A 26,097-nucleotide genomic window follows, 5' to 3' on the forward strand; every position below is an offset into this window, starting at 1 on the left:
CTACAGGCCTCTTCTGTCTTCTCCCCTCCCGGCAGTTGTTGTGCAGTCCCTGGCCGGTGAAGGCCGTTGACACCCTCCATCACCACCCCAAAAGCCGGGGGTTTGAGTTCATTGTCAAGGGCTTGGCCTTCAGAAGAAGGGCTTGGTTGGCTTTCTCCTTCTAAAACTTCAACCTTGGAAACCCGGCGGAGCACAGCACGGTTCACACCCACCTGGGGTCACCAGGAGTGGGGATCGTCGGCATAAACAGTAACTGATTGACATGACAACCCACTCTGAGCCCTGCCTGTGCCCAGCCCCTCCCCCAAATCTGACCACCGCTGGCTTTTTACCCTCCCATTGTTGGCTTTTCTGATCCGTGAGTTAGTTTGAGGGTGCCCATCTTAAATATCCTAGCACCTCCTGGCTTCCTGGAAGAAGACCTACTTTAATAGGGCCAGCTTATGCGTTTGGTGGGAAGCCATGCCTTTTTCAAGGCCTCAATGGGGAAAGGCGGAGCATGGTGGCCCAGTGAGGACAGGAAGCTTCCTCGGTGGACACAGGCCGTTTCCCGGGGGCTTCCCAATTGCACACAGCTGGGAACACCTGGCGTCCTCTCTTCTGGGCCACCATCAGGGGGCTCTGAGTCATCACACGAGCAGACTGGAAGCGGCCTGCCGGAGGGCCAGCTCTGCAGACCCCGTGGATGCTGGGCGCCAGGGAACGCCGCTGCGTTTGGCACGGAGCCTCCAGGTCCCACCAGGTTTCCCTCGGACAAGTCCCCTTGACAAAGTCCCTGCCCCCACCAGATCAGCCGCATGGCTCCTTGGTCCCCTGGGGGGGGGCCTTCACAAGCATAAGCCTATGCTGACCATCCCACCCCCACCCACCCGTGTGATAGGTCCTTAACTCCTTCCAACCCAAAGACAGACTCACTGCCATTGAGTGGATTCAGACTCACAGCGACCGTATAGGCCGAAGGAAGTGGGGGGCAGCCCCGTGAGTTTCGGAGACTGTACCTCTTCACAGGAGTCAGGAGCCCTGTCTGTCTCTCCCTCATCTCCTTACATGCGGTAAAATGGACTTGCTGTCACCTCATTTAGTGGCACTTAAAGAGCCATGGGCTGGTGATCCTGGACTCTCCCCCCGAGCGTGGTGCCACCCTCAGCCCTAAAGTGCCTTCATAAGGAAGCTCCAAGACCGTGACCTTAAGAAACGAGCGAATGGAGACTCTGTGCCCCCATCGCCATCTCCCACGAGACCCCAGGCCAGAGCCGATGAGGAACACCAACGGCCAGGCGCAAACCGAGGCTGGGTTGTAGTTGTTTATTTGGTTTTGTTTTGTTTTGTTTTGAACACATCATGCGTCACCAACATCTGTGTAATTCACCCAGGGGCTGCCCGGGGAACGAAATAAAGAGGGAGAGAAGAATGATATTTATTTTCCTCCTTGTAAACACACACACACACACACACACACACACAGCAGCAGCAGCGTTGGAGAGAGCAGGTACGCAGATACCAGTCCATAACAGCACAAAGAAGCAATGTGTCTTCCAGAAGGTTCTTCAGGGAACTAAGCCCTCTCTACCAGGAAGCTGATGCTCCCCAGGCTTTGGTAACTCAGGACGTTAAAGTACTCATGCGGTTCCGCATAGTCCTGTTGCTGCTCCTCTTGGGGGTCAGCAGAGGCAGCTTCGGCCTGGACACCGCCTCCAGGGGACAAAGGAACCCCGAGACACGAGTACTCCTCTGCACATGCCATTGTCCTGGGGCTGCTCTCTGCAGACAGCATTCCCAAAGATCGCCTCTAAAAACAAACGGATTACAACGTGAGCGTGCAGGGGTGTCGTTCCAAAGTTCCCCCCTAACGTGAGAACCACAATGCGCAGCTCTTTGGGCCCGAGGCACAGACACCAGAGCCTCACCCCCAAATTTGTCAACCTTGTTAATCCGGGATTCCGGCAGGAACCACCCCACTGGCATCACTGTGCATTCGCTGGCACCCACGCCCCTTGCTTCCTGTCCCCTAACCCCTCTCCCCACCCCCCCAAGGCGGCATTTAGTCAGTCCCAATGAATTCTCCATCCTTCGTCCCTGCCGTAGACACCGTGGACCTCTCATTTTTACACAGTCTCTTTCCCTGCTTCCCAAGGCATCCCTCTTGCCTGGTTCCTCGACAGTCCTCTGCTCTCCCCACCCCCCACCCACCTGAAACTCGTGCCAGCTCTTGTTCCTTCTAACATCCTTCCCCAGAGGCAGCGGCTCCCGGGGTTCTGACCTCTGCTTTCTCCCACCCCACAAGCAATCCTCTCTCTCTGAGCGGCTGCATCCAACTTGCTGCCCAGCCACCAGGTCCCTGGCCTAGTGCTATTCATGGAAACAGCAATACCGAGTGACCCGCCGCAAGTGCAGACTCAGGAAGGGAGTCCCATCCCCCCACACACACACACCCCCCTCCACCCCTGCCCATGGGTCCCACGCCTACATGCTCTGTCTTGGTTTCTCCTACCGGCTGATGAGAAAGTTGGAGGTTAACATTCATCCCCAACCAGCCTTAGACTCCGTCTACTTTGAACACTAGATAGCTCCGAGATGGATTCCCTCATTCTGGTCTCTCTCCCCGGGACTCCCACGCCAGCCTGCCCTCACCCTCCCTCCTTCTGCATGAGCGCAGCAGAGCGGACGTTCAAATGAAAGCTCGTCCAGGCCAGGTGACCACCCGGAGCCTTCCACGGCGTCCACTGTCTGTCCCGAGAATCCAGAGAGGGGCTCGCTAAGGATTTGAAAACCCCCTAAACCTTATATGGTTTTTTGTGTGTAACGCTATTTTCTTCTGGAAAGTAGGTCCATTTCCCAGGGGGGCCACAAGGCCAAATAGAAACAAACAACCAACCACCCCTCCCTCCCTTATGAGGTGCCACGCTCTCCTTTGCTGTCCGTGTCCCCGCCCAGCACTCTCGCCCTCTGGTACAGCGCCTGGACAGCAGGAAGCAATCCTTTATTGAGAATCAGCCCTGGATATTCCCTGGGCTGGCTTTTTAATAGCATGTCAACCTCAGTACTACTTTGGGATGTGCTAAGAAGGACGTAAGGTCACTTGTCCAAAGACATATCCAACTGGGACGCCAACTTGTCTCCTTCAAAGAGTCATCCCGTTTGCCGCTTCTCCATTTCGGAGTCCATGTGCCCATTATTTGAGGCCCCTGTCCTCCTAAGCACTGCTGCAGACTCCGTTCCACAGCACTGTGCTCAGCAAGTGTCCGTCCTCTGACTCCCTCCCGTGAGACTCACATCCATCCAGTGTGCTCTGCTGTGGTCCTCTAGAGCAGATTGGTTTACCGACCTGCGATGCCTGGCCCCAAGCCCTTAGCTGCTCCGTAAGGCTATGCGGTCTAGAGATACAAGGGCGTCAAAAAGATCCCTGGGAAACTTTCCATGGCCTGTCAATTCCATTTTCCACCAAAATGGACTTTTGGAAGCCCCTTGTATTCCTTTGTGTAATCTCAGTGCCCTTAACAGATGCTCAAGAGATCTTTGAGGACTGAAATATTTGTTCCCTCTCTCTCATTTCTCCCCCACCCGCTCCCCTAGAGTCCCGTAACTAGGGTAGCTTGATTTTTCAAGTCCATCTAGAGACTCGTGGTCAGACAGCTACAACTGACAAAAGGGCGGACATGCTGAAATTCTGCTCTGGTGAAACAGGCTGCGACTCACACCCCTATGAGAACACAGGAGTTTTAGGTTGTCCGCAGGCCAGAACGTCCATCCACAACTGGCAGGAGCAGGAGGGTCAGAAGACACTGGGATGCCAACGCTGGGCGCAAAGCCGGCACCCTCCTACCTGGGGTGAAGACGGCCCGAAAGTGAGTTACATATCCCCATCACGGGTTAGTGAGTGAATCCCGATGAGCAGCAGGCTTGGGAAATCACAGTAACACACACAAACCAAATATCACTTGGCCCACACCTCGCTGCCCCTGAGATGGGAAATGCCCACACCGTCATAGGCGCTACAGATGGGGAGGCGGAGAGGCAGGGTGGATGGGGCTCTGTGGAGTGGGGCAGTAAGCAAAAACACAAAGCTCGGGGGAGAGCCACACTGCAGGCCTAGAGAGGCGCTGCTTCCTCTCAGCTGCACACTAGAAACCATTTATCCCCCCACCTCCTCCCAGAGGATCCCCCCTCCTCCACTTCTTGCTTTCTCGCTGCATACTCAGTAGACATGCCTGAACCTGGGCGTAAATAGAAAGAAAGGGGATGGTTGTTACACAGCAGGCCGATGCCACGTTTAAGAACGAGGACATCCCTTGACGTGAGCCGATCTGTTCTGAAAATAGGAAGAGCTGATTCTTCCTCAGAGAAGTCAGTGTAAGCATCGGTGCTGGTGGGTCCTCGTTCCCAGTCTTGGTCAGACAGGCCACCCTGGCTGGTGATCTTCAGACTTCGGGGCCTTCAGAAGGCCTTGGGGAAATGCAAGTATGCCTGAGGCAGGTCCCTCGGCCACTCCATCTTCATTTCACCCTATGTGGGGGTCTCCATCATCAGGCTCAAGATCAACAACAAGTCTGCCTCTGATACCCTGATGGTGTCCCTCAGGAAATGACAGCTGGGCCCACATGGCCTCTCAGAGAAGGGGAGGTGACTAGATGGCGGGGCTGCATTCCTCAGTCCTTTTCTTGATGCAATGGTCCCCAGGGACACTTTCCCCAATAGCCGTGTGACAAAGGGCATCAATGCATAAATCCAGACAATAGACATATGTACTGAGCACTAGATATGGTGAGGTACCCTATCTGTTAAATAAATTGTGCAATAATTATAAAAAACAACGAGTGTCGAAGGGATCAGGTATAAGGCATCATCAGAAAAAAAAAATCTTACCATAGTGAATGAAGGGGGAAGTGCAGAGTGGAGACGCGAAACCCATTGGTTGGCCACTGGAGATCCCCTTGCAGAGGGATCTCGGGGAGGAGATGAGCCAGTCAGGGTGCAATGTAACAACGATGAAACATACAACTTTCCTCTAGTTCCTAAATAGCCCCCCTTCCCCCCACTATCATAATCTCAATTCTACCTTGCAAGTCTGGCTAGAGCAGAGGATGTACACTGGTACAGATAGGAACTGGAAACAGAATTCAGGGAGGATGATCCCTTCAGGACCAGTGGTGAGAGTGGCAATACTAGGAGGGTAGAGGGAGGGTGGGGTGGAAAGGGGGAACCGATTACAAGGATCTATATGTGACCTCCTCCCTGGGGGACGGACAACAGAAAAGTGGGTGAAGGGAGACATCAGACAGGGCAAGATATGACAAAATAATAATTTATAAATTATCAAGGGCTCATGAGGGAGGGGGTAGCGGGGAGGGAGGGGAAAAATAATGAGGATGATGCCGGGGGCTTAAGTGCAGAGCAAATGTTTTGAGAATGATGAGGGCAATGAAAGTACAGATGTGCTTTACACAATTGATGTCTGTATGGATTGTGATGAGTTGTATGAGCCCCTAGTAAAATGATTTTTTTTTAAAGATACCAAGTTGGTTCCGTGACGAATGTGACTTCAGTGTTACCCACAGCTGACTTGTGGCAGTACCGCCATGACCCTCAGCTTTCCTTAGGGACACCGAGGCTCGGCCTCAGGCACAGTGAAGCCGCACAGGGACCAGAGCTCACACCTGCATCTCTCCAATCCCAGAGCCCATCTTCCTAAACAAGGCCGCCCGTGTCTGCTGCCTGACTGCTCTCCCCTGTCCCAGACGTTGTCAGCGGACCTGGAAGGAATGCTGGGTGGGATTCTTGGGGTGTGGGTGTCAGGTTGGGTTGTGCGTTGGGTTGTGAACCCCAAGGTCAGCAGTTTGAATCAACCAACTGCTCCACAAAAGGAAGATAAGACTTCAAAATGTGTGGCCTTGAGCCAGGGTGCAGTGTGGAACCGAAGACACACACAACTTTCCTCTGGTTCCTTAATGCCCCACCCCCAACTAACATGACCCTAATTCTACCTTACAAATCCAGCTCGACCAGAGCGTGTACACGGGTACAGAGAAGAGCTGGGGACCAATATTGAGAGTAGCCATATCAGGAGGGGAAGGGGAAGGAGGCGGAAAAAGGGGGAACCGATCACAATGATCTACATATAACCCCTTCCCAGGGGCACGGACAGCAGTCAATGGCGACATCAGACAGTACAAGACATGAGAAAACAATAATTTATAAATTATTAAGAATTAGTGAGGGAGGGAGGGGGGAAATGAGCTGATACCAATGGCTGAAGCAGAAATGCTTTAAAAACATTGAAGGCAACAAATGTACAAATGTCCTTGACACAATGGATGGATGGATGGATGGATTGTGATAAGAGTTGTACGAGCCCCTAATACAATGATTGGGGGAAAAAAGAAAAGATTGACAGTCTCAGAAAAGCACAGGGAAGATTCTGTTCCGTCCTAAAGGGCCTCTGTGAGTCCATCTCAGCTGGTGGCAGCGAAGGAAGGGAGATCTGTTCCCTGCTGGGAACTGGACTCACGCAGAAGACGCATGTGAGAGAGGAGAGAGGAAGTTCAAAGACAACTGGCAGGAGACTCCAGCCCAAGGGTGCACCTTATGCTCCCCCACCACCGACGGGACGCGATGTAAACCCAGGGAGGCAGCTGGTGGATCGCACACAGTGGAAGGACGACTAGCAGGACCTGATAGAGGCCGGACGAACCCCTCGCTCCCCCTCTCCCCTCCCCTAGGCCTTCCATGGGGACGCCCACAGGCTCTGAGTTGGGTGCTGGTAGGAGAAGGGAGCCGTTGGGCATCTCTGAACAGGAAGCGTTGCTCTGCTGTTCCTACAGGACTGCAGAAGATTAAGGAAAGCAGGGGACCTTCTGCCCCCCACTCCCACCCCTCCCCAGAGTCCTTCCCTGGCCAGCTCAGCGGCCAGCCTCTGTTCTCCTCACCCCTCCCCTCCAGGCAAGGCCCCTTCCCTCCTCCGGCTTTCAGTTCCCACTCCTGTCTGCTGTGACCCACAGAAGTAAACGGATTCTGCCTCACTGGCCTCCTGGAACACACAGGCCACGTGCTCCCCACTGCAGGTCCCCACCACCTGCTCAGCCTCCCAGCCACGCCTCTCTAACCACGTCGGCAGGTGAGTCTCCACATTTGCCTCGTCGTGCAGGAAGCAGGGCCCTGGATCAGGGACAACACAGATGTTTTAAGGAGAGCTAATGTGTCGGGCAAGAGCTAAAACAGAACAGAACAAAAGTGTCTATGCTTATGTACATATGTATATACATACCGACAGGGAGATGGACAGGACGAGGGAGAGCCAGTGGGAATTCTGACTCACCGTGGCCTTCCAGAAGGTTCCTGAGACGGTAAATCTTTACAGGAGCAGACAGCCTCGTGTCTCTCCTGTGGAGTGACTGATGAGTTTGAACCCCTCTCCTTACGGTTAGCAGTCTGACACCTAACCCACAGCATTACTGTACCTATAGATGCCTATACATGTGTATATGTATCTCTCAGCCCTTATTGAGTTGGTTCTGACCCTATAGGACAGAGTTGAACCTCCCCTTCGTGTTTCTGCGGTTATACGCCTCCGTCTTCACGGGAGCAGGAAGCTGCGTCTTTCTCCTGCTGGTGGTTTTGAACTGCAGGCCTTGGGGTTAGCAGCCCAACCCGCAACCCACTATGCCACCTGTGTCTAGAACTAAAATTCATGGCAATCATAGCAGTTAGGGAGGGAGATAAAGAATATAGTTCATGTATTCTTGCACTATCCAGGAAAGTGTAAAATCCACTCATTTATAATAAATCGGGCTATAGTGTGTAGAATTCTGTAAAATACATAATATTATGGGGGAGAGTATGTAGATTAATATTATTTAATAAATCGGGGATATAGTGTGTGATCGCTGGAAGAATCACTCAAAGAGTAACCAAAGAATGAACACAGAGGGGAAGAGACTAATAAGAAGGAGCTTCAAACAGTTGGTGGGAGACGTCGTTTGGCTTCTAATTCCATTAACCTTGAACTTTTCGAGGTCCCTCATAGACCTCTGCAGTGATGACAAGGAATTGAGGCCATAGAAGGCAAGAACGAACAGAAGGAAGGATTCAGCAAAACCAACAGGAAGAAAATAAGATGGTCGCTGTGACCGATCATTTCCTGGCCACTTGAAGACGTAGACAAGCGTGGGGGTGGTATCCAACCTGTCAATCAGGCCGCAGCCTGAGGGTGCCCCCTTGGGGTGGGGGTGACCCTCTCAGAAGGAGGGCCCTGGGAATCTCCCTCTCTCTCTCTCTGCCACTGACCTTGAAGCTGCTGCAGTCCTGCCAAATTCCCACCAACCTCGGATCCACGCCACTCTGCACCCACCAGCCTGGGATAATCTGCATCATTGCATGTGACTGGGTGTTTGAAGAGGGGTTTATGGACTTGAGTTGAACTGGACTGATGGGACCCTTCCTTGATACATAACTGCTTCTTCATGTAAAGCCCTTTTCTTACACATAGATGAGCGTGACTGGGTTTGTTTCTCGAGTCAACCAGCCCAACACAGGAGCAGAAGCCCGCATGTCTGCGTAATGGCAGCCTGGGACATAGCCCTGAGATGGCAACACCAGGGCTGCCGAGTTGAGTTGTTGATGGAGGGGAAGCAGAGTTCGAGGGAAAGGCGTCAGGAAGGAGGGGGACGACTCGGGGTGAAGGTGGACAGTGATGGTAGGAGCTCGTGCTTGTGAGGTGAGTGCATTAGGGTGACCTGGGCTGGCCTGAGCCCTGGTGGGTGTAGTGATGATGCATTGGGCTGCTACTACTTTCAAGGGCAGCAGTTCGAAACCACCAGCCACTCTTTGGGAAAGAGACGAGACTTTCTACTCCCAGAAAGAGTTCCAGCCTCGGAAATCTACAGGGGTACTTCTGCCCTGCCCTCGAAGGTCACTCACTATTTACCAATTGGATTCGATGGCAGTTGAGTTTGGCTAGGTTTGGGCTGCCTGACAGTTCAAAGAGGGCTCACAAAGCAAAGAGTCAACATGTCTTCATTTCACCCATAACATAATGCGTGCAGCGATGCATTTCCCCATGGCTCTCAAAGCTCTCCATCCGATATGCCTGCCACCTGTTCACCCAGCACCGTGAGAGGAAGCAAACTGGCTGATCACCCCCACTTGATATGTGAAGAAACAAAAACCTGGTATGAATAAGTACCTTCTCTAAAACCACACCCTGGAACTAGCAACTAATTTTTCTTATGATGATGGTAAGTGTTCCATTCGGAGACATGCATACACCTCCACGCTGTACAACCACTCGGTCCCAAGGGAGGGCCTGCAGGTCATTGCTCCTTCTCCGATACCGTGAGCCACGCGACCCTCTGCGTGGAAGGAACAGGCACGTTACAGCCTCCCAGGCTGGCCGTGCATCTTTGGCTCCCTCGGCGTGTGGAGGTCATCGGCAACCAGCAGGCCCCCAGCAGAGTGGCCATAGGAGGCCCTGGCCCAGAGCAGACGCCTGAGCTGCTTCACTCATGTAGGAGATGAATCACACTTTCAGGAATGTGTCAAAGTCGGAACTGGGAACTCTCGGTGGCTTCAAATAGAAAATTCCAAAGCTCCCAAAAAAGGAGACATGGGGAAAAACACAAAGAACTTAAAAAAATTTTAAAAGGACAAATACCATTTTAAAAACCACAAAGAACATTCCACATGGACAGAGGCAACAGCTTGATGTCTCTGGGTTATCTCAGTAGAACAGGATGGGCAGTACACTGAAAGAGCCAGGGTGGGACAGGGGAAGGCAGGGGTCTGGGATGCCCAGGACATGTGTTGTTACCTTTCTAGACAGCGTGACCAGCCCAATGGCTACGGTACAGATGACCACAGGAACTGTGACCAGGGCTCCAAGCCAGGACATCTGGAATCTGGCCGCTAGAGGGAGGAGGACATAGACATGAGTGGCAGAGGCCAGAGCGATGACCCCCATCCCATTGCAGAGGCAGGAACGGAGCAGGGCCTGTGTCTATCTGCAGGACAGGAGACGTCAGCCCAGTTCTTTGAAGAACGTCCAGTGGGCATGCAGTTCACGTGACACCTAGAACAGACCCATTCAATGCCCTCTTCCTTGGGTGGCACAGTGGTTACACATTGGGCTGGTAATCGCAAGGTCAGTGGTTCGAAACCACTCTGAGGGAGCAAGATAAGAGTGACAGTCTCAGAAGCCCCTCAGAAGCAGTTCTACCCTTACCTATATGGTCGCTATGAGTCAGAATTGACTCAATGACACTGAGTTGGGATTTATTAATTTTGGGGGCCCTTTATAGGATAAAATAATTTTAGTAATAATTAAAAAATAATAGCATCCAGGGGGGAGGGGACACAAAAGTGAAATTGTTCTTTTATTCAATTCCATGCATAATTATATCAGTGAAGAATGCTTAATTAAGAACGTAATTAATTTTCCAGTGCAAAAAAAGAAAGCATTTAGTCAGTAATGTTTCTAAGCACCCTTTCAATAGTGTCTGGTGTATTTTATATAGGTCATTGCTCCGTAATCCATAAGTGAAACTTAATAAAGATGAAACATCTGAAAAAGATACTATGATTCTCTTGATTCATTCTTCAGGTTCAAAAGGTTACAATTGAAAAGGAAGAAATGTCCATCTCAATATTCATAAAATCCAGTAAAACCTTTCATATATGAAAGAAGATTCGAGTTGACCACACAGAATACTACACCTTGCAGTTTTGACTCTTGCTTCACTTTGACACACAAATAGAAACTCCAAGTGGTCAGCCAGGATGAGTGCGAAGTCTTTGTCTTTACAACCCCTGGGAATTAATCATCATTTATTTAGCACCTAGGGTTTACAGACAGGAATGTGGAGTCCCCACAGGAGCTGGAGACAGAAACTTCACCTCAAACGTGCTTGAATGAGTCAGAAGCATTTTGAACTTACTTCGAAAATGAATGCAGGTGGCCATATCCACCTGTCCTAAGAAACTGACTGTAACACTGGAAGTTTTCAGAATTAACTTTCATGTAAAATCCAATCTTCATCTTATCCTTAGCACTCAACAGTCAGCAGAGAAATTACTACTTACCATTTAGAAAAACTTGTTTTTCTTTTTCAGGGAAGACTATTTGCTCTCTGGCATTGTTCAAATTTCCGGCCCAAGGAAATAATAAAAAGAAGGATATGGGGGGTGGGTGGCTTTAGTGGTTTAAATTCTCTACAGAGCACGCTTCCCCTTCTTGCCTTCTCCCTGTCAGACACCCCCACAACCCAGGCAAGGTAGGCCTTGGCCCTTTCCAGGTGCAGTCCATTAGATGGGTGTGAGTAGAACGATGCTCTGTAGACTGACTTGTCAAGGTGACACACTGCCAGGCATTTCTTCCGAGGCCCCACTGGGTGGCCTCACGCCTCCAACCATGTGTGTTGCCCATCCGTACACTCACAGACTCCCTCCCAGGGTGGCCCTATGTGTGTTAGTCCTGGCAATGGAGGCAGTACCCATCAGCAGTTGCCTTAGCGATCCTCAAAGCGTGTCCCCGGGAGCCATCCTGTCAATTCCGACTCATGGTGACCTTATAGGACAGAGCCGAGCTCCTTGCTGAAGGCCAAAGTCCTGATTCTGCTTTGAACGGGAACTTTGAGGAATGTGGTCCAGTGCTGTTAGAAGCCCACTCTGTAAACCAGGCAGGGTAGCGGGCCAGAGCCATGCAGCAGGTGCCGGCCTCACACTGCTCCTGGCCAGTGCTCGGCTGAGAGTGGGGGCGGGAGCTGGAGCTGGTGATGAGTCATTCCGCACCCCCCCCCCTCCACCTCCCCAAACCCCAGCACAGGAAACACTGCATTTCCTTAAGAAACTGCTTGCCCCCTAAGACCTAGGTCACCAGTGTCAAAAAGACGGGTTCAAGGCCAGGTCCCATGATTGACCTAAGGGGTCGTGTGAGCCTCAGTTGCTCTGTTTAGAGAAGAAGCAATAAGATAAAGATAGAACAGAACCAGTCCGTGCTTTGTTCTGATGTTGCCGTGGGTCGGGGGCAACTTAATGCCAAGTAAGGGACCCTCTATCATGGGCTTTTCATGAGAACGAAATGAAACAACGTGTAGCAAGTACACACCTTCCTTTCCGCCCTCCCCCTGCGCCTTCATCCCTCCTCCCAAGTCACTACTCAGAGGGAACTGGGAACTGTTGAGGGGGGAGGCAGGGAGGCCCAGGGTCCCCAGAGAACGCCACGCCCAGGACACACCCAACAGGGCTCCACAGCCTGTGCCCCGGTGGCGGGAGTTTGTCCTGGGTGCCATGAGTGAGGGACGCCAGCCCTGCAGGAGGGTCTCAGGAGTGTTTCCTGGCTGAAAGGAGAGGAGCTGAAAAAGCCCCACCTGCTGAAGCTGCTGGGGCCAAATGATGGCGGCAGAACCCCTCCAGTTCCACGCCCGAATCTGTCTGCATCCCCTAAAGAACTATTGCGATTCTGGGGGCCTTTGCAGATAGAAAGATCCACTCAGCCACCGCTAGCCAGATTGGGTTTCACGGCCGTGTGCAGCTTGGCGCTGGCTTCTGAACAGCCACGAGCGTGCATGCAAACAAACAACAACAAAACACCAAACAACAAACATCTGCTTCCTCTCTGGCCAAGGAGCCATCCACTCCAGCTGCTCAGAGAACAAGGCACAGCAGCACAAGCCGGCAGGAGGGCCACGCCGAGCCCAAGTCCCACCACGGCGAGTCTGAGATGATAAATATTTATGCGAGCAGAAAGCCTCATCTTTCTCAGATGGAACGGTTCGTGGTTCAAATCGCTGACCTTGTGGCGAGCAGCCTGTTGTGAAACGCCACCAGAACTCCAATTAGTAACCCCAGAGCCCGCTGGTAACCTGCGGTTTTCCTGAGCAACCAGAACCTCTCATTCGGAGTCCCCACAGCTGCTCCGCATCCTGCCCGCCTCCCCCCTACCCTGTCTCTCATGCTCTCCCTCTCTCTCACAGTCACTGCCATTGAGTCGATGCCAACTCATCAGAGATGCCCTGCTGGGTTTCGGGGACTGTAACTGTTCACAGGAGTAGAAAGCCCTGTCTGTCCCCCAAGGAGCGACTTGTGGATTTGAACTGCCAACGGCACACATCGCAGCCCAACACATAACCACCACACCACCAGGGGCCAAAACTCAGGGGTACCTATAATTTACCTTCTTTTTCTAGGAGGTGCCGAACAATAGTTTAAGTGCTAGATTTCGTCACCCAACCTCGATGAAATGAAAGTGATATAGTGGGAGGACACAAAATCGTCCCCAGCTGGAGAGTGAGAAGCCAGGTACACAGGAAGCGCTGCGAACCCGGGGCCCTGAGCTGGTCGCTAGATCTCAGAATGTAGATAAAGCTCAAGGCAGGAAACTGCCCAGCACACATCGACCTTAAAGATAGGAAGGCTCTCCACACGAGGCAGGTGAGGGAGAATCAGCCTTCTCAGACCGACACTTGTTTGCATCGTGTCCTTCTTGGGCATGTCGTTGACCTCTCAAAGTTCCCTCTCGACAGCCTTATTGATAGGACTCGTTCTTGCACTGTGTCCAGGCATTGGCTTGTGTGTCATTTACCCCTAGAGGGAAAACCTGTTTCTTTTCCTGTACCAATGACAGAAGAAATAAAATTAAATAATGACGATCACACGTCTGCCGGCCTTTCTACTCCCGTAAAGAGTTATGGTCTCAGAAACTCACCGGTGCAGTTCTACCCTCTCCTGTAAGGTGGCTGAGTGGGAATGGCAGGAGGAGGAGGAGGACATTCCTGGAAGAACACTGCTAGTGCTGTGGGGAAAACATTGGGAAGCTAACCTCAAGGGCAGTGGTTCAAACCTTCTAGCTGCTCTGAGGGAGAAAGATGAGACTTTCTGTTCCTATCAAGAGTTACAGTCTCAGAAACTCCTACAGCCGCAAAGGACCTTTTCACAGAGGCCGCCTAAGAGCATCAGAAAACACATATTTCCGATGGTCTTAAAAACGGAGACACTGCTCCTCTATCGTCTCCAGGCGGGTCCGCCCACGTGCAGATACGCCCACCTACGAGTCCCTGGCGTGAAGACTGTTACCCATGCTACACCATGCTTCAAGATAAAACTTCATTGATTTGTCATTAGAGATAAATATTTCACAATATATAATTTCATTTTGTTTTTATGATTCATCACTATGCTTTAATGGTGTTCAATTTGTAACAATGGAAATACATCCTGCATATCACATATTTACACAACAGTAGCAAAATGGCAGTTAATGAAGTAGCAACAAAAATAATTTTATGGTTGGGCGGGGGGGTGTCACCACAACATGAGGAATTGTATTAAAGGCTGGCAGCTCTAGGAAGGCTGAGAAACACTGCCCTATAGGGTCGTTTTGAGTTGGAATTGACTAGAATGTAGTCCCTAAATGGTAATGATTGGGGGCCTGAGCCCAGGTGGCACAATGGTTAAAGTGCCCTGCTGCCATCTGGAAAAGGTGTGAACTCATCAGCCAATCCCCAGGAGAAAGGGTGACAATCTGTGTCCGGACAAGCCACAGCGTGGGCAAGCCGCTGGGGCCATTCCACTCCATCCCATGAGTTGCTCCGAGTCAGATGGAACGTCACAGCAGGTAACCTGGGTTTGCCCATAGCAGCATGGCATCCCTGGGCAGAGCTGCCAGGCAACACGCTTGACGGCTAACCAAAAAGATGGTGGTTGCAGTACACCCAGAGGCTCTAGGAAGAAAGGCCTGGTGATCTCCTTCCCCCAAACCCAGCCATGGACGACTGGATGGAGCACGGTTCTGTGTGGACACAGGTGGCGTCATCAGGAGTCAGAATCAACTCTTTGGTAGCAGGTGGACTTCGCATCTGAATTGAGAATCCAGCGGGTGTGGGGGACCCCTGGCCCTACGAAGTCATCAATACCAGCTCACATCCCACGCCTCACCAAGGAGCTGGCAGCTCCAGCCACCACCTTGGAGGTGATTTTAATGAAACGTGTGACCAAATAGAGCAGGCGAATTTTTAAGGTGATGATTTTTCAATGGCCCTGAAATGACACTATGAATATCCAAATGGTGGGGAAAAATGTCCCCCCACCCCTGCTGTAGGTATGACTCTCGGTCGCAAGCCCCACAGGCATCAAGATGACATTTGAGGCATCTGAGGAAGCTTGAAGGGTGACAAACGATGAGCTGATTTGGTTAATGTGCTATTTTTCTATTGCTTCAAGCAACCACAACATTAGCATCTGACAAGAACACATAGTTTTAGCTCTCAGGTCTACGGGTCGGAAGTCAGGGTGCTGTCTGACTGGGTGCCAGCGGGGCTGGGATCCCACTAACACGCTCAGACAGCTGTGGCAGAATTTGGATCCCAGCGGTTTAGAACCGAGGTTCCCATCTCTTGGCTGGCTTCCTGCCAGAGATGCCTCTCAGCCCTCGGAAGGCACGTGGCCGCCCCTCGGGCTCCCTCCACCTGCAGAGCCAGCCGTGGAGAATCGCCCATACTGACTCTTTCACCAGGAAGAGATCAGCCCCTTGATGCTCACTGGGTTGGCGGAGACCAGCTCAGACAGCCCTTTCTGTCTCCCAGGGAGACAAACCACTGGGTTTGCAGCTAGCAGCCCAACACGTAACCAGGATGCCACCAGGGCCAAAGAACAGTCGCTCTAGCCGTCGTGGGGTGGGGGAGGGGTGACTTCATGAAATGTTTGACCCAATAGAACAGGCTACATTTTTAAGTGGATGGTTCTGTATGGCCTATGAAGGATGCTTTAAATAATCCAAATGGCCCTTGGCAGAAAAAAAAAGAGGTTCCCCAACCCTGGGTTAGACCCACTGAGGACAATCTCCCTAATACACAGAGTCAGCTGCTGTCCGACTTTCAAACTCTCTTCCCCGAAGTGCGTAGCTTGGTGTTTGATTAAAATCCTGTGAGAGACTATATGCGGACACCCTCTGGGTAGGGGAGTCTTGGGCCATCGGGAAGTCCACTGCATGGCCGCCAGTTGGACTGAGGAGGCCCGCAGGCAGGGAGCTGGGCTAGCACAGCCAGTTATGAACTAGCTCCATCCTCTGACAGACCCAGAGCGGAGGCCCTAACGAGCCGGAGGGCCATAGTAGCTGGACGTGTGGGCTGAGCATAGCAATTCTGTTGTTCACAGGGTCCTGATGGGACCAAGTCAACGGCACCCAATGACACATTGTAGGGATCTAGCTAACCTGCTGCTAAGCCTTTTACTTACATGCTTTCCTTGAATCCCCTAGCCATCTTGGATTTAGTCACTGAGGGCCTTAGGGTCAGGCAGTTAGCAAGTGGTAATGGTCCCAACTCGCCTTCCACAAACGCCTGGCAGTCCCCCCGACTGCCTCAGGGAAGTCCAAGGATGAGCGGTCTGACCGTCCAGGCTCTTTGCCAACCCCGATATCGCTCGCGCCATCTTAGCAAGTGCCATTCTTGCCACCCAACCAAACCCGGCCTGGCCCTCAAGTCTGCTTTCACCCACAAAAGCTTCCCTCATCACAATGTTTCAAAAACAAAAAACCACCAAACCCACTGCCAATGTGTCTGCTGTAACTCACAGTAACCATACATAGAGTTTCTAAAACGACTCTTCTTTGTGGAGCAGGTGGCTGCACCTTTTGCTCACAAAGGTGTGCGGAGGTCCCACCAAGAGAGGAACTCGGGTCCCTGGAGGTCAAGTCCAGAGTACGTAGCCGCTATATGGTGGCACCCTGGTGCCAACCATGCTTCACTGAGTGCCACTCTACATGTTCCACAATCAACCACACTCACTGCCACCAGTTGGTGCCAACCCAAAGCGACCCTAGAGGACAGGGTGGGAGTGACCCTGTGAGCTTCCAAGATTGAAATTCTCTCTCTTTTTTTTTTCAACCATTATCTTTTTTCAAAAAATCACTTTACTGGGGGCTTTTACAAATCTTATAGCAATCCATCATTCAACTGGGTGAAACCCACTTGTGCATATATTGCCATCAACATTTCCAAGCCATTTTCTTTCTACTTGAGCCCTTGGGATCAGCTCCTCTTTCCCTCCCAGCCCATCCTCGCTCCTTCTTTCCTCTATTTCCTTTCATCTTCCTCCTGTCCCACTATCATGCTCATCCTCATCCAAGTCATTCCTCTAGGATACATTGCACTTGATCAAACCCCACCAGGCATTATACACCCTCCTCACCATCAATTTTTGCTCTCTTGTTGGTCCCAGGTCCCTGATTTTGTTGGGTCCTTGTTCCCCTTCCCGCCCCCTCCTCTTCCCTCCCCTTGTGATTGCCAGTCCCATTGTTCTCTCCTCGGGAAGGGCTGGAACGCTTTATGGGAGCAGAAAACCCAGTCTTTCTCCCAAGGAGTGGCTGATGGTTTCAAACTGCTGACCTCACAGTCAGCAGGCCAATAAGAAAACACTGTGCCGTTGTTGTTCCCTTGGTGCCTAAGGTTCTCCTGAAAGCAGCTTTTAGACAAACGATGACCAGGCCAGACATCTGGCAGAGAAGCGCCTTGAGACCCCTCTAGAAGGAGCTCGGAATGCAGAGTTGGGAAGCCAAAGCGGCTGGACTGTGACACAGTCGCACTGCCCTTAGCAAACCCTGTGAGGAGCTGTGAGGCCAGGGTAGTCCTGCAGAGGTGCTGACCAGCCGTGCTCATGAGCGCAGGGCAGCCAAGCTGGGCGGCACTCACAGCCCATCCCCGCGCTACTCAGATTCGCTTCTTTGTGAGTTATGAATTGTGAGACTAGCTCTTCGGGATTCTGGTGAGTCGCCTCTATTGAGAGAACCCAGACTATTAGGGGGATGGAATGCAAGGCTTACTGTTGGCATTGCCTAGATTTTTATCCAAGGTCTGAGCCCTCAGTCACCACACCTTTCTGGGACTCTGATGGTGGTCCTTGCCCAGTTCCTGTTGAAATTGGGCAGGTGGGAAACACAGGAGTGCAAATGGATCCGTAGCTACTGTCATGGATGGAATTGTGTCGCTCCAAAATGGAATGGAATCTTAAGCCCTATGCCTGTGACCACAATCCCGGTTTCCAGTTGGGTTTTCTTTGTGATGCTCGTGAGACCACATCAGTGTATGAGATGGGCAAGTCACAGGGACCGGTCAGCAGGAGCAGGGAGACAGGCACCACCCTCGGTGAAGTTGGTCCAAAACTGAGGGATGCCTGGGTTAAAGAAGCTCAGACAAGGGCCGACTCCCGTGGCAGAGAGAGAGAGAGAGAGAGTCCTGAATTCAGTCAGTTCCCTGAATTTGTGCCTAAAACTCAGAGAAAACATAGTTGTGTTCATTAAAGGCACTCACGTATGCGGCTTCTGTTATAGCAGCGCTGGAAAGTGAAGATACGCCCATCAGCCTATTTCTTCTGGACGATCAGTGTATCCTTACACTTGGGCGCCCTCAGCCAGGGAAGCAGAAGTCTGCGATGGTGCCCAAAGGTTCACTCCCTGGTGTTCACACACCTTCTCTCAGTGTTTCAGACACCAACTAGGTGGCTCGGTGAGGGCATGTGGCTGATGCGATGAAGCTGCCCAGTCAGTCAACCTTAGCTTAGGGAGATGATCTTCTGTGGTCGTGACCTAAGTAGATGAGCTCTCCGGAAGCACTGGGCTCTCCCCGGAGAAGGAAATTCAGTGTGGGAGTGATTCAACCACACACAACAACAACAACAGCAAAACAACAACAACAACAACTTTCCCCGGATCTGGATGAGCATAGTCCGTTTTAAAATAAGGATCTCTAACATTTATTGGCCTCTACACTTGGGGGGAGGGGGATGCCTGTGGGCTGGGCACGCTGCTAACTGCCAAGTCGGTCATGCAAACTCATCAGCCGCTCCAAGGGAGATGGATGAGACTGTCGGTCCCAAGAAAGATACAGTCTTGGGAACACTTTCTATGGGTGCTGTACATCAACTCCAGGGCAGGGGGTTTGGTCTGGGTTTTTAAGACTTGGTGCTCAGTCATTTACATATTTAATTACCTCATTGAACTTCCCAGCTTTAGAGATAAATCACCCTTAGCTGAGCAACTTCCTCAGGCTCACACAGCTCGCAAATGCCCAAGGCAGGACTTAATTCCAGCCTTGATTGCTTCAAGGAAGCCCAAGGAAGATCCTGTGGGTTTCCCAGATTTCGCCATAAAATTTAATCTCCATCTACAGAGATGGCAGTAAACAGCCATTCTAAGAGGGTCATTTACTGACTCCAGAACACTGGTGTTAAAATCAGCTCAATACTCTGAACCACTCCAAGCCTCAACTTCTCCTTAGATCTGCCAGCCAGTGGGAATGAGAAGTGTGTTACACAGTGTTTCATGTGTAGTCCCTTATATGGAATCAGTTAAGCCTCCATTTGTTTACACGTTGTAAGAAGAACCTTTGACTCCCTTCGCATCACAGAGGAGCCAGCTAATGCACAGAGAAGCCCAGTCATCTTGCCTGAGACCCAGCAGCAAAGCCAAGAGTGGGCCTCAGCCCTGGTGGTGCAATGGTTAACTCCGCAGCCACTCCGTAGGGAGAGAAGACCTGGTGATCTACTCCTATAAAGATGCACTCCAGAGAGCCCAACCTGGCAGTTCTCCTGTGTCCAAAAAGAGTCCTGTGAATCAGAATGGGCTTGACAGCACCTAAAAACAGCAGCAATCTGTCCTCAGCATCAGAGTTTCCAAGTACTTGGTTATAAAAACTTTACACCTCCTAAAGAATTGATCAGAGTGTTTAGGTAGATGATCTATTAAATAACATCAATTCTAACAACCTGACTTTCTGTGTTGCTCACCCTTCTGACACAGTCGCTGAAGACAAAATGGGTGCATTAGCAAATGTGGTGAAGAAAGCTGATGGTGCATGGCTATCAAAAAAAATAGCATCTGGGGTCTTAAAGGCTTGAAGTTAAACAAGTGGCCATCTAGCAGAGAAGCAACAAGCCCACATGGAAAAAGCACACCAGCCTGTGTGATCATGAGGTGTCAACATAATTGGTCACAGGCACCAGAAGACAACCCCCCCCCAAAAAAAAAACCCACATATTTTTGAGAATGAGGGGGGTTGGAGAAAAGACCCCAAACCCATCTATAGACAATAGGGCATCCCTTCACAGAAGACTCAACCATAGCACAGTACAGGACCAACAAAGCACACACTATTCCTCTGGTTCCTTGAGACTTCCTCACCCCCCACTATCATGATCCCAATCCTGCCTTTCAGTTCTGGCTAGACCTGAGCATGCATACTGGGCACATGTAATCCAGGTCAGAAAAACCCCTCAGGAACAGAAATGAGAGTAATGTTAACAGAAGGGGAATGGAAAGGGGGTGGGGTGGGGAGGAAGGGAGGAATGGGGAACCAATCACAATGTTTGACACAAACACCCCCACCCCCACCCAGGGGGACAAAAAACAGAGACAACAGTGAGTGAAGAGATGCAACAATTGGTGTAAGATATGAAAATAATTTATAATTTATCAAGGGGTCACAAGGGTGGGAGTGGGGGGAGGGGAAGAGAAAAAAGTAGAGCTGATACCCAGGTCTCAAATAGAAAATAAATGTTTAGAAAATGATGATGGCAATATATGTACAAATGTGCTTGATACAATTAATGTATGGATTGTTATATGAATTATAAGAGCCCCCCCCCAATAAAATGTTTAAAAATAAATGAATGAATGAATAACACGTCGGTGAAATCCATGTACATTTATCCTTAGCAGGCACCGTGCTCTGTTTTAAGCAGCCCTAAGGGCTCAGCTAGTTAAAGTGTGTAGCCGCTGAGCACAAAGTCGGAGACTCAAGTCTACTCAGAAGCATCGCAGAAGAAAGGCCTGGTGATCTACTTCCCCAAAACCAGCTGTCGAAAAAGCCTACAGAGCACATCTCTCCTCTGACTGTGAGTTTCCAGGGTCGGGACTGACCCAGTGGCCACTGGCAATCTTTATACACATATAGGCTCCTTCGAATTGGCATCCATCAACCACAACAATGAGAATGTGTCTCAAGTGTACTCACTACCTGATCAGCCTAGAAAAGACAAGTCAAGCACACTTGGTAACCAAGGACCCCAAATCCCATCAAACCCACTGCCGTTGAGTTGATTCTGATATATAGGGACCCTTGAGGAACAGAGTAGTAGAACCGTACCATAGGGGAGAGGCAACTTCATCGTTTTCCTGCAGTGCAGTTGGTGGGTTTGAACTGCTGACCTTGAGGTTAGCGTCCAAGTGCTTAACTCCCAATGCCGCCAGGACTCCTTCCTCCAAACACCAAAGACCAACCCCAAACCCACTGCCACTGAGTCGACTGCGCCTCACAGCAAGCCTATGGGACAGAGTAGACTCGCTCTCTGGGATTCCCAAGACTGTCCGTCTTTGTGGGGACTGGTGGCCTCATCTGTCCCCTGAGGACGGGCTGGGGGCTTTGTTCTTCCAAACTTGCGGTTAGCAGCCGGATGCCATCAGGGTGCCCTTCCCCCAAAGACCATTGGTCTCGGAGCTGACTGCACATGAGAGCCACCTGGAATGCTTTCCAAGCACAGCAGATTCAGCACCTACCTGAGATGCTGTATTCATTGGTCTGCCTGGGGACTGGGCAGCAGTCTTACTTAAAAGCCCCCCCATGGACTCCAGGGTTCAGACCCATACAGTGTTTGGGGGGGCCATGTGCTACTCTGAGAGGGAATACCTGAGCGTCCGAGGACCTCCAGGAAGAGGCTCCCGTGGTAAATCCCATCGGGGAAGGTATAGTAGATGCAGACGTACTCCCCAGTGTTGTTGCAGGTCAGCCGCTGGAGCGTGAGGCCCAGGCCGGGCCCCGGCACCACTTGCTCCCTGACGCCCGGGGCGATGTGCCATCCGAAGTCGCTGTGGTGGACGGCCAGAGTATGGGGCGGACGTGCCCAGTTGACCTGCGTCACTTTGGCCGTGGTTTGCGAGAGGTGACATTGTAAGGTGACGGAACCACCTTCCGCTGCAGAAACATTTCCAGCTGTTACTATCCTCCCTTCCGCGGCCCCTAGGAGAGGAGGAGAAATCGTGCTGCCATCAGTATCACGGCCACGGGCTTTGGCGCTGTGCCTTCCCCCGTCCATCCTGCCATTCCCTCGCGTGGACAACGGCTCTTTCCAGGGAAATCCACCTAGAGAGACGCTCTTCTCTCCCCCGGCTCCTCCCTGCACCCCTTTCCAATCTTCTTTCCCCTCCAGCACCTCTACTCCGGTGCAGACCCACGCCCCCTGTCCTCCCACTGCCTCTACTTCCATTGTGTGTTTTTGCCCTTCTCCTGCAGCCCCTACTGAAGGGCCATCAAAGCCTCCCTCCTCCCTAGGAGACCTCGAACTAGAGGGAGCTCCTGTTCCATGTCATGGTCTCAGGAACGGCCCAGAGGGGCCGTTCTACCCTCTCCTACAGGGTTGCTACCAGTGGACAGAGACAGTGGCGGTGAGTTTGGTTTGGGTCGGAGCTGTGCTGCGTGATTAGCCCTGTGTTCCATCCCTGCTCGTTACTCTACGAACGCAGCACATCACTCTCCTAGGAGAGTCTGCTGCAACACGACTCAGCGGGCAGATCGTGGGTTATTTCCATCTGCTTTTCTATTTGAGCTCCCGAGTTCGAATATACCGTATATGCTTGTGTATAAGCCTAGTTTTTCCGCACATTCTTTAATGCCGTCTTGGTGGTAAAATTAGGTGCCTCGCTGATATTCGGGTTGGCTCATACTCGGGTATGTACTGGAAACCCTTCATCAGCCAACACCAACTCTTCTAGTTTGAGGCTTGTTTTGGGTTTTGGGTTTGTTTTATTTTTGTATCTTCCGCAGTCGAGTTCTTCTCTGAGTACCATATTCTTTGAAATAATATCTGAGTCTTTGGGTTGCTTAAGGAGTCTTGGTGGCCCGAGAGTTAAGCTGCAGTTGCTAACTTGAGCCCACCAGAGGTCCCACCCCCAGGAGAAAGACCTAATGACCTGCCCCCCCCCCCAAGATGACAGCCTAGAACTCCCCCGGGGGGTTCCACGCAATCACAAGAGCTCCCTAACTTAAAAACAGCAACCGCATGGCCTCTGACAGCAATTGGTTGGTTATCACTTAGGGGAGCTAAAATACAATTAAAAAAACCGACTTTTAGCAAAATCAAAATGCCCAAGGGGAAAGAAGTTTGAGGAAAAACCTGTTTCTCTCAGACGAGTCCACCTCACCAACCCTTACCACAGCCAGTCCTGTCCGAACAGCCCCCAGCCCTTTGGGGTGGCGGGGGGAGGTGGCGGTCAGAAAGCAACATGAGGTCAAACGGACACCAGCATCCTAGGATGCCCGTCCCCTCCCTGTCAGACACACTTGCTCCCAGGAGGAAAGGCAGAAAGAAATACATTTAAGAAAGCCATCTCTAATGGCGGAATGTCTGCAGTGAGCCATTGGCATCCACAGAAACGACATCGAGGGCCTTCCTGGACCGTTCCTGAGTTCCGATGCTCCGGGACAGAAGGAAGAAGGGGAGGTTGGACAAGAGTCAACAGCCATGAGCAAACTTGGCCTTCCTCCTTTCACCCTCTTCCCTTCCCCCTGCTTCTGTCCTGAGTGAATCAGTCAGGTGCGGCCCCAGCTCCATCGTGCCACCCCCAACCCCAAAGGTGGGCCATGTCCAACACCTGCCGGCTACAAAGAATCCTGCCTCCTTCGATTCCCTTTTCTGGCCAGAGGCCACAGACGAGCTTCTGCTGTTAAATGAATGGGGTCCTTCCTCCCTGCTTCCCTGCAAGAGACTTCTGCTCTCCATGCCGGGGCCCTCCGGGTTATCCCCTTCCAGGCCCTCCAGCTCTCCTTCCCCAGGGCCAGGGTAGAGTTTGAGGTCTTACCTGAGGCGGGAAGAGTCGCCTGCCTCAGGCCCTGGGCCCATATCACGAGGAGACACCACTGCATGCTGCTGCGACACGGTATGCAGGAAGCAGCTGTGGCCTCTGCTGCCACCGAAACGGGCCAACCGCCACTGGGCGGGCGCAACGGAGCCTGAGGAGAGAGGTCCTGGGAAAACCACCATGCTCAGCAAAAACCCATCCAGGACCCAGCTCACAACAAGCCCACCTACGACACCAACAGGGAGCCACCGGAAACACACTAACAATAAACAACTAAAAAAAAAGTGCGGTGAGACCGACACTGGTCTTTAGGTTGCTATTAGACAGTGGATCGTTTTAAAAGGATGTCATTGGGGTTTCATCGGCCGTTGTCGAAAGAGCATCCAGACCTGTGGGCTCCGGCTCAGCCTGCTGGGGAGGGGACACCCCCCACCCCCACCCCCCGCCCCCGGGAGGGTTAGGTTGGGACATTGGCGGGTCAGAAACTGCACTCATGAGCCAGAGCCCATGAGCAAGAGTCATGACGTTGGAAGCAAGGTATGGCTGAGAGCGAGGTCTTAGACCAGCAGAGCAGTATCCCCGGAACCAAGCCCTCTCCTGGAATCACAGGGCTTCTGTCTGGTCTACCTGGACCGAGCTCTAGTTTCATCTTTCCTTCTTTGGTTCGTCCCTCCTGTGTTCTCTTTGGAGTTTCTCCCTCTCGCCCTTCCTCCTTCCGTTCAGTTCATTTGCCTGCCCGGCAGTGTCAGGTTCTGGAGAAATCAGGATGACTAACCCCGGTCTCTGGCATGAATTGACTGTGACAAGTTCGCTCTCTGGTGAAGCCACCTGCCGGGTAGAAGACAGGGAGCATTCACATTTATCTGTCTCTGGGGTTCTTGCTATTTGTTCTCTCAAAGCTGTACAGTCTCAGAAATGCCAGGAGCAGCATGGCGGCCATTGGCTGGAGGGGATTCCAACTCATAGCAACCCTAGGGGACAGAAGGACTACCCCTCTGTGTTTCCAGGACTGTGACTGTGGGCGGGGGTATAAAGTCTCGTGTTTCTCCTTCAGAGCAGCTGGCAGATCCAAACTACTGACCTTGTGGTTAGGAGCCTGTGGCAGTAACATCATCGTCCTGTCAACTTGAGCGAAAGAGTGGAGTCTAGCCTGTCAGTTAGGTCACAGCCAATGAGGCCACTGTGTGGGCATGACCTTCTCCTGAGGATTCTGGGAACTCCAATCTTCCTCCCTGGAGGTGGGACATACTGCCTGCTACACATTCCTGTTGACAAGCCACAGAGAACTACACTGAAGGAGCCAGAGCCCTGAAGCTGGAGGAGCCATGTGGAGATCCATGCCAGCACTGAGACGCTTCCTCCATCACTGGATCCCCAAGACTTTCCGCTCACTTGTCTGCAATCTTCCTGCATTCGGTGTCATTGCATGTGTTGTGTGAGTCTGAAGAGGAATTTATAGACTGGTATGGGACATATAGGCAAATATCAGACTTAGGAACTTATTCTGGACTGGGCAGGGATGTATTCTTAATATATAATTGCTCTTTGCTATAAAGTTCTCTCTTACACACATCTGCGTCTCTTTAGATTTGTCTCTCTAGTCTACCCGGACCACCACAGACTCCAACCTGTAACCCAGGGGCATTACGAGTTGGAACCGACTTTCATGGCAGCGGGTTAGATTGGGTTCGGGGTATTCTTGCTATCACTTGCCCCTCACATGCCCCACAGTTTATATCTTTAAAAGCTGCAGCTTCTCGGGGGCTCGTGGACCCACCTTAAGCTTGGGGTCCAACCCTTCCCTCCCAGTCCAACACTAGGATTTCCACAGCTTGCAAGCTCCTACCCTACTTCTCAAGTAGTTGCTTTCCTGTCAACCTTGGTTCTACCCATTTTTCACCCTCCCCCATGACCTATACAGCCCCAAGCCCACCCCAGCCCCTGCTCATTAGACTTCATATGCTATAGATCATCAATTTCTCTTTGCCTCCTTAAATAGCATCCTTCAATGGGAACAGGAAGTGGAAGGGAAAAGGGGATGTGGCCACTCTGGCTTCGGTAGCACCCAGGCAACTCCCAGCCCTGAGAAACCACCTCACAGCAGAGTTAGCTGAGCACTGGGGTGGGTGGTCTCCCCACAAGCCCATGTGGAGAAAGCGTCTCAGAAAATCAAAGACTCAGCATGAAAGGAATGTCTATGATCTCGGGATCATTAAGAATCTGTGAGCCACAGGGCATGTTGGCAGAAATTGGGTCTCCTGTTG

At 51.6% G+C, this 26,097-nt stretch overlaps 1 protein-coding gene across 1 annotated transcript; it reads right to left on the reverse strand.

Moving 5' to 3' along the window:
* Positions 1–1,555: 1,555 nt before the first annotated feature.
* Positions 1,556–23,897, reverse strand: TIGIT (T cell immunoreceptor with Ig and ITIM domains). The gene is made up of 4 exons (XM_075542948.1): positions 23,834–23,897; positions 21,666–21,995; positions 9,803–9,897; positions 1,556–1,789 (listed from the first exon to the last, which is right to left on the reverse strand). The coding sequence occupies exons 1-4, from the start codon at positions 23,895–23,897 to the stop codon at positions 1,556–1,558; spliced, it is 723 nt and encodes a 240-aa protein (XP_075399063.1).
* Positions 23,898–26,097: the final 2,200 nt, after the last annotated feature.

Source organism: Tenrec ecaudatus, chromosome 2 (genome assembly GCF_050624435.1).
Source record: "Tenrec ecaudatus isolate mTenEca1 chromosome 2, mTenEca1.hap1, whole genome shotgun sequence".
Classification (NCBI taxonomy): Eukaryota; Metazoa; Chordata; class Mammalia; order Afrosoricida; family Tenrecidae; genus Tenrec; species Tenrec ecaudatus.

Coding starts and splice junctions, on each gene's coding strand:
- TIGIT (XM_075542948.1), bottom strand. CDS start 23,897: ATGCAGTGGTGTCTCCTCGTGATATGGGCCCAGGGCCTGAGGCAGGCG. Junction 21,996..23,833: donor GGCGACTCTTCCCGCCTCAG/GTAAGACCTCAA, acceptor CTCCTCTCCTAG/GGGCCGCGGAAGGGAGGATA. Junction 9,898..21,665: donor GGAGGTCCTCGGACGCTCAG/GTATTCCCTCTC, acceptor TCCTCCCTCTAG/CGGCCAGATTCCAGATGTCC.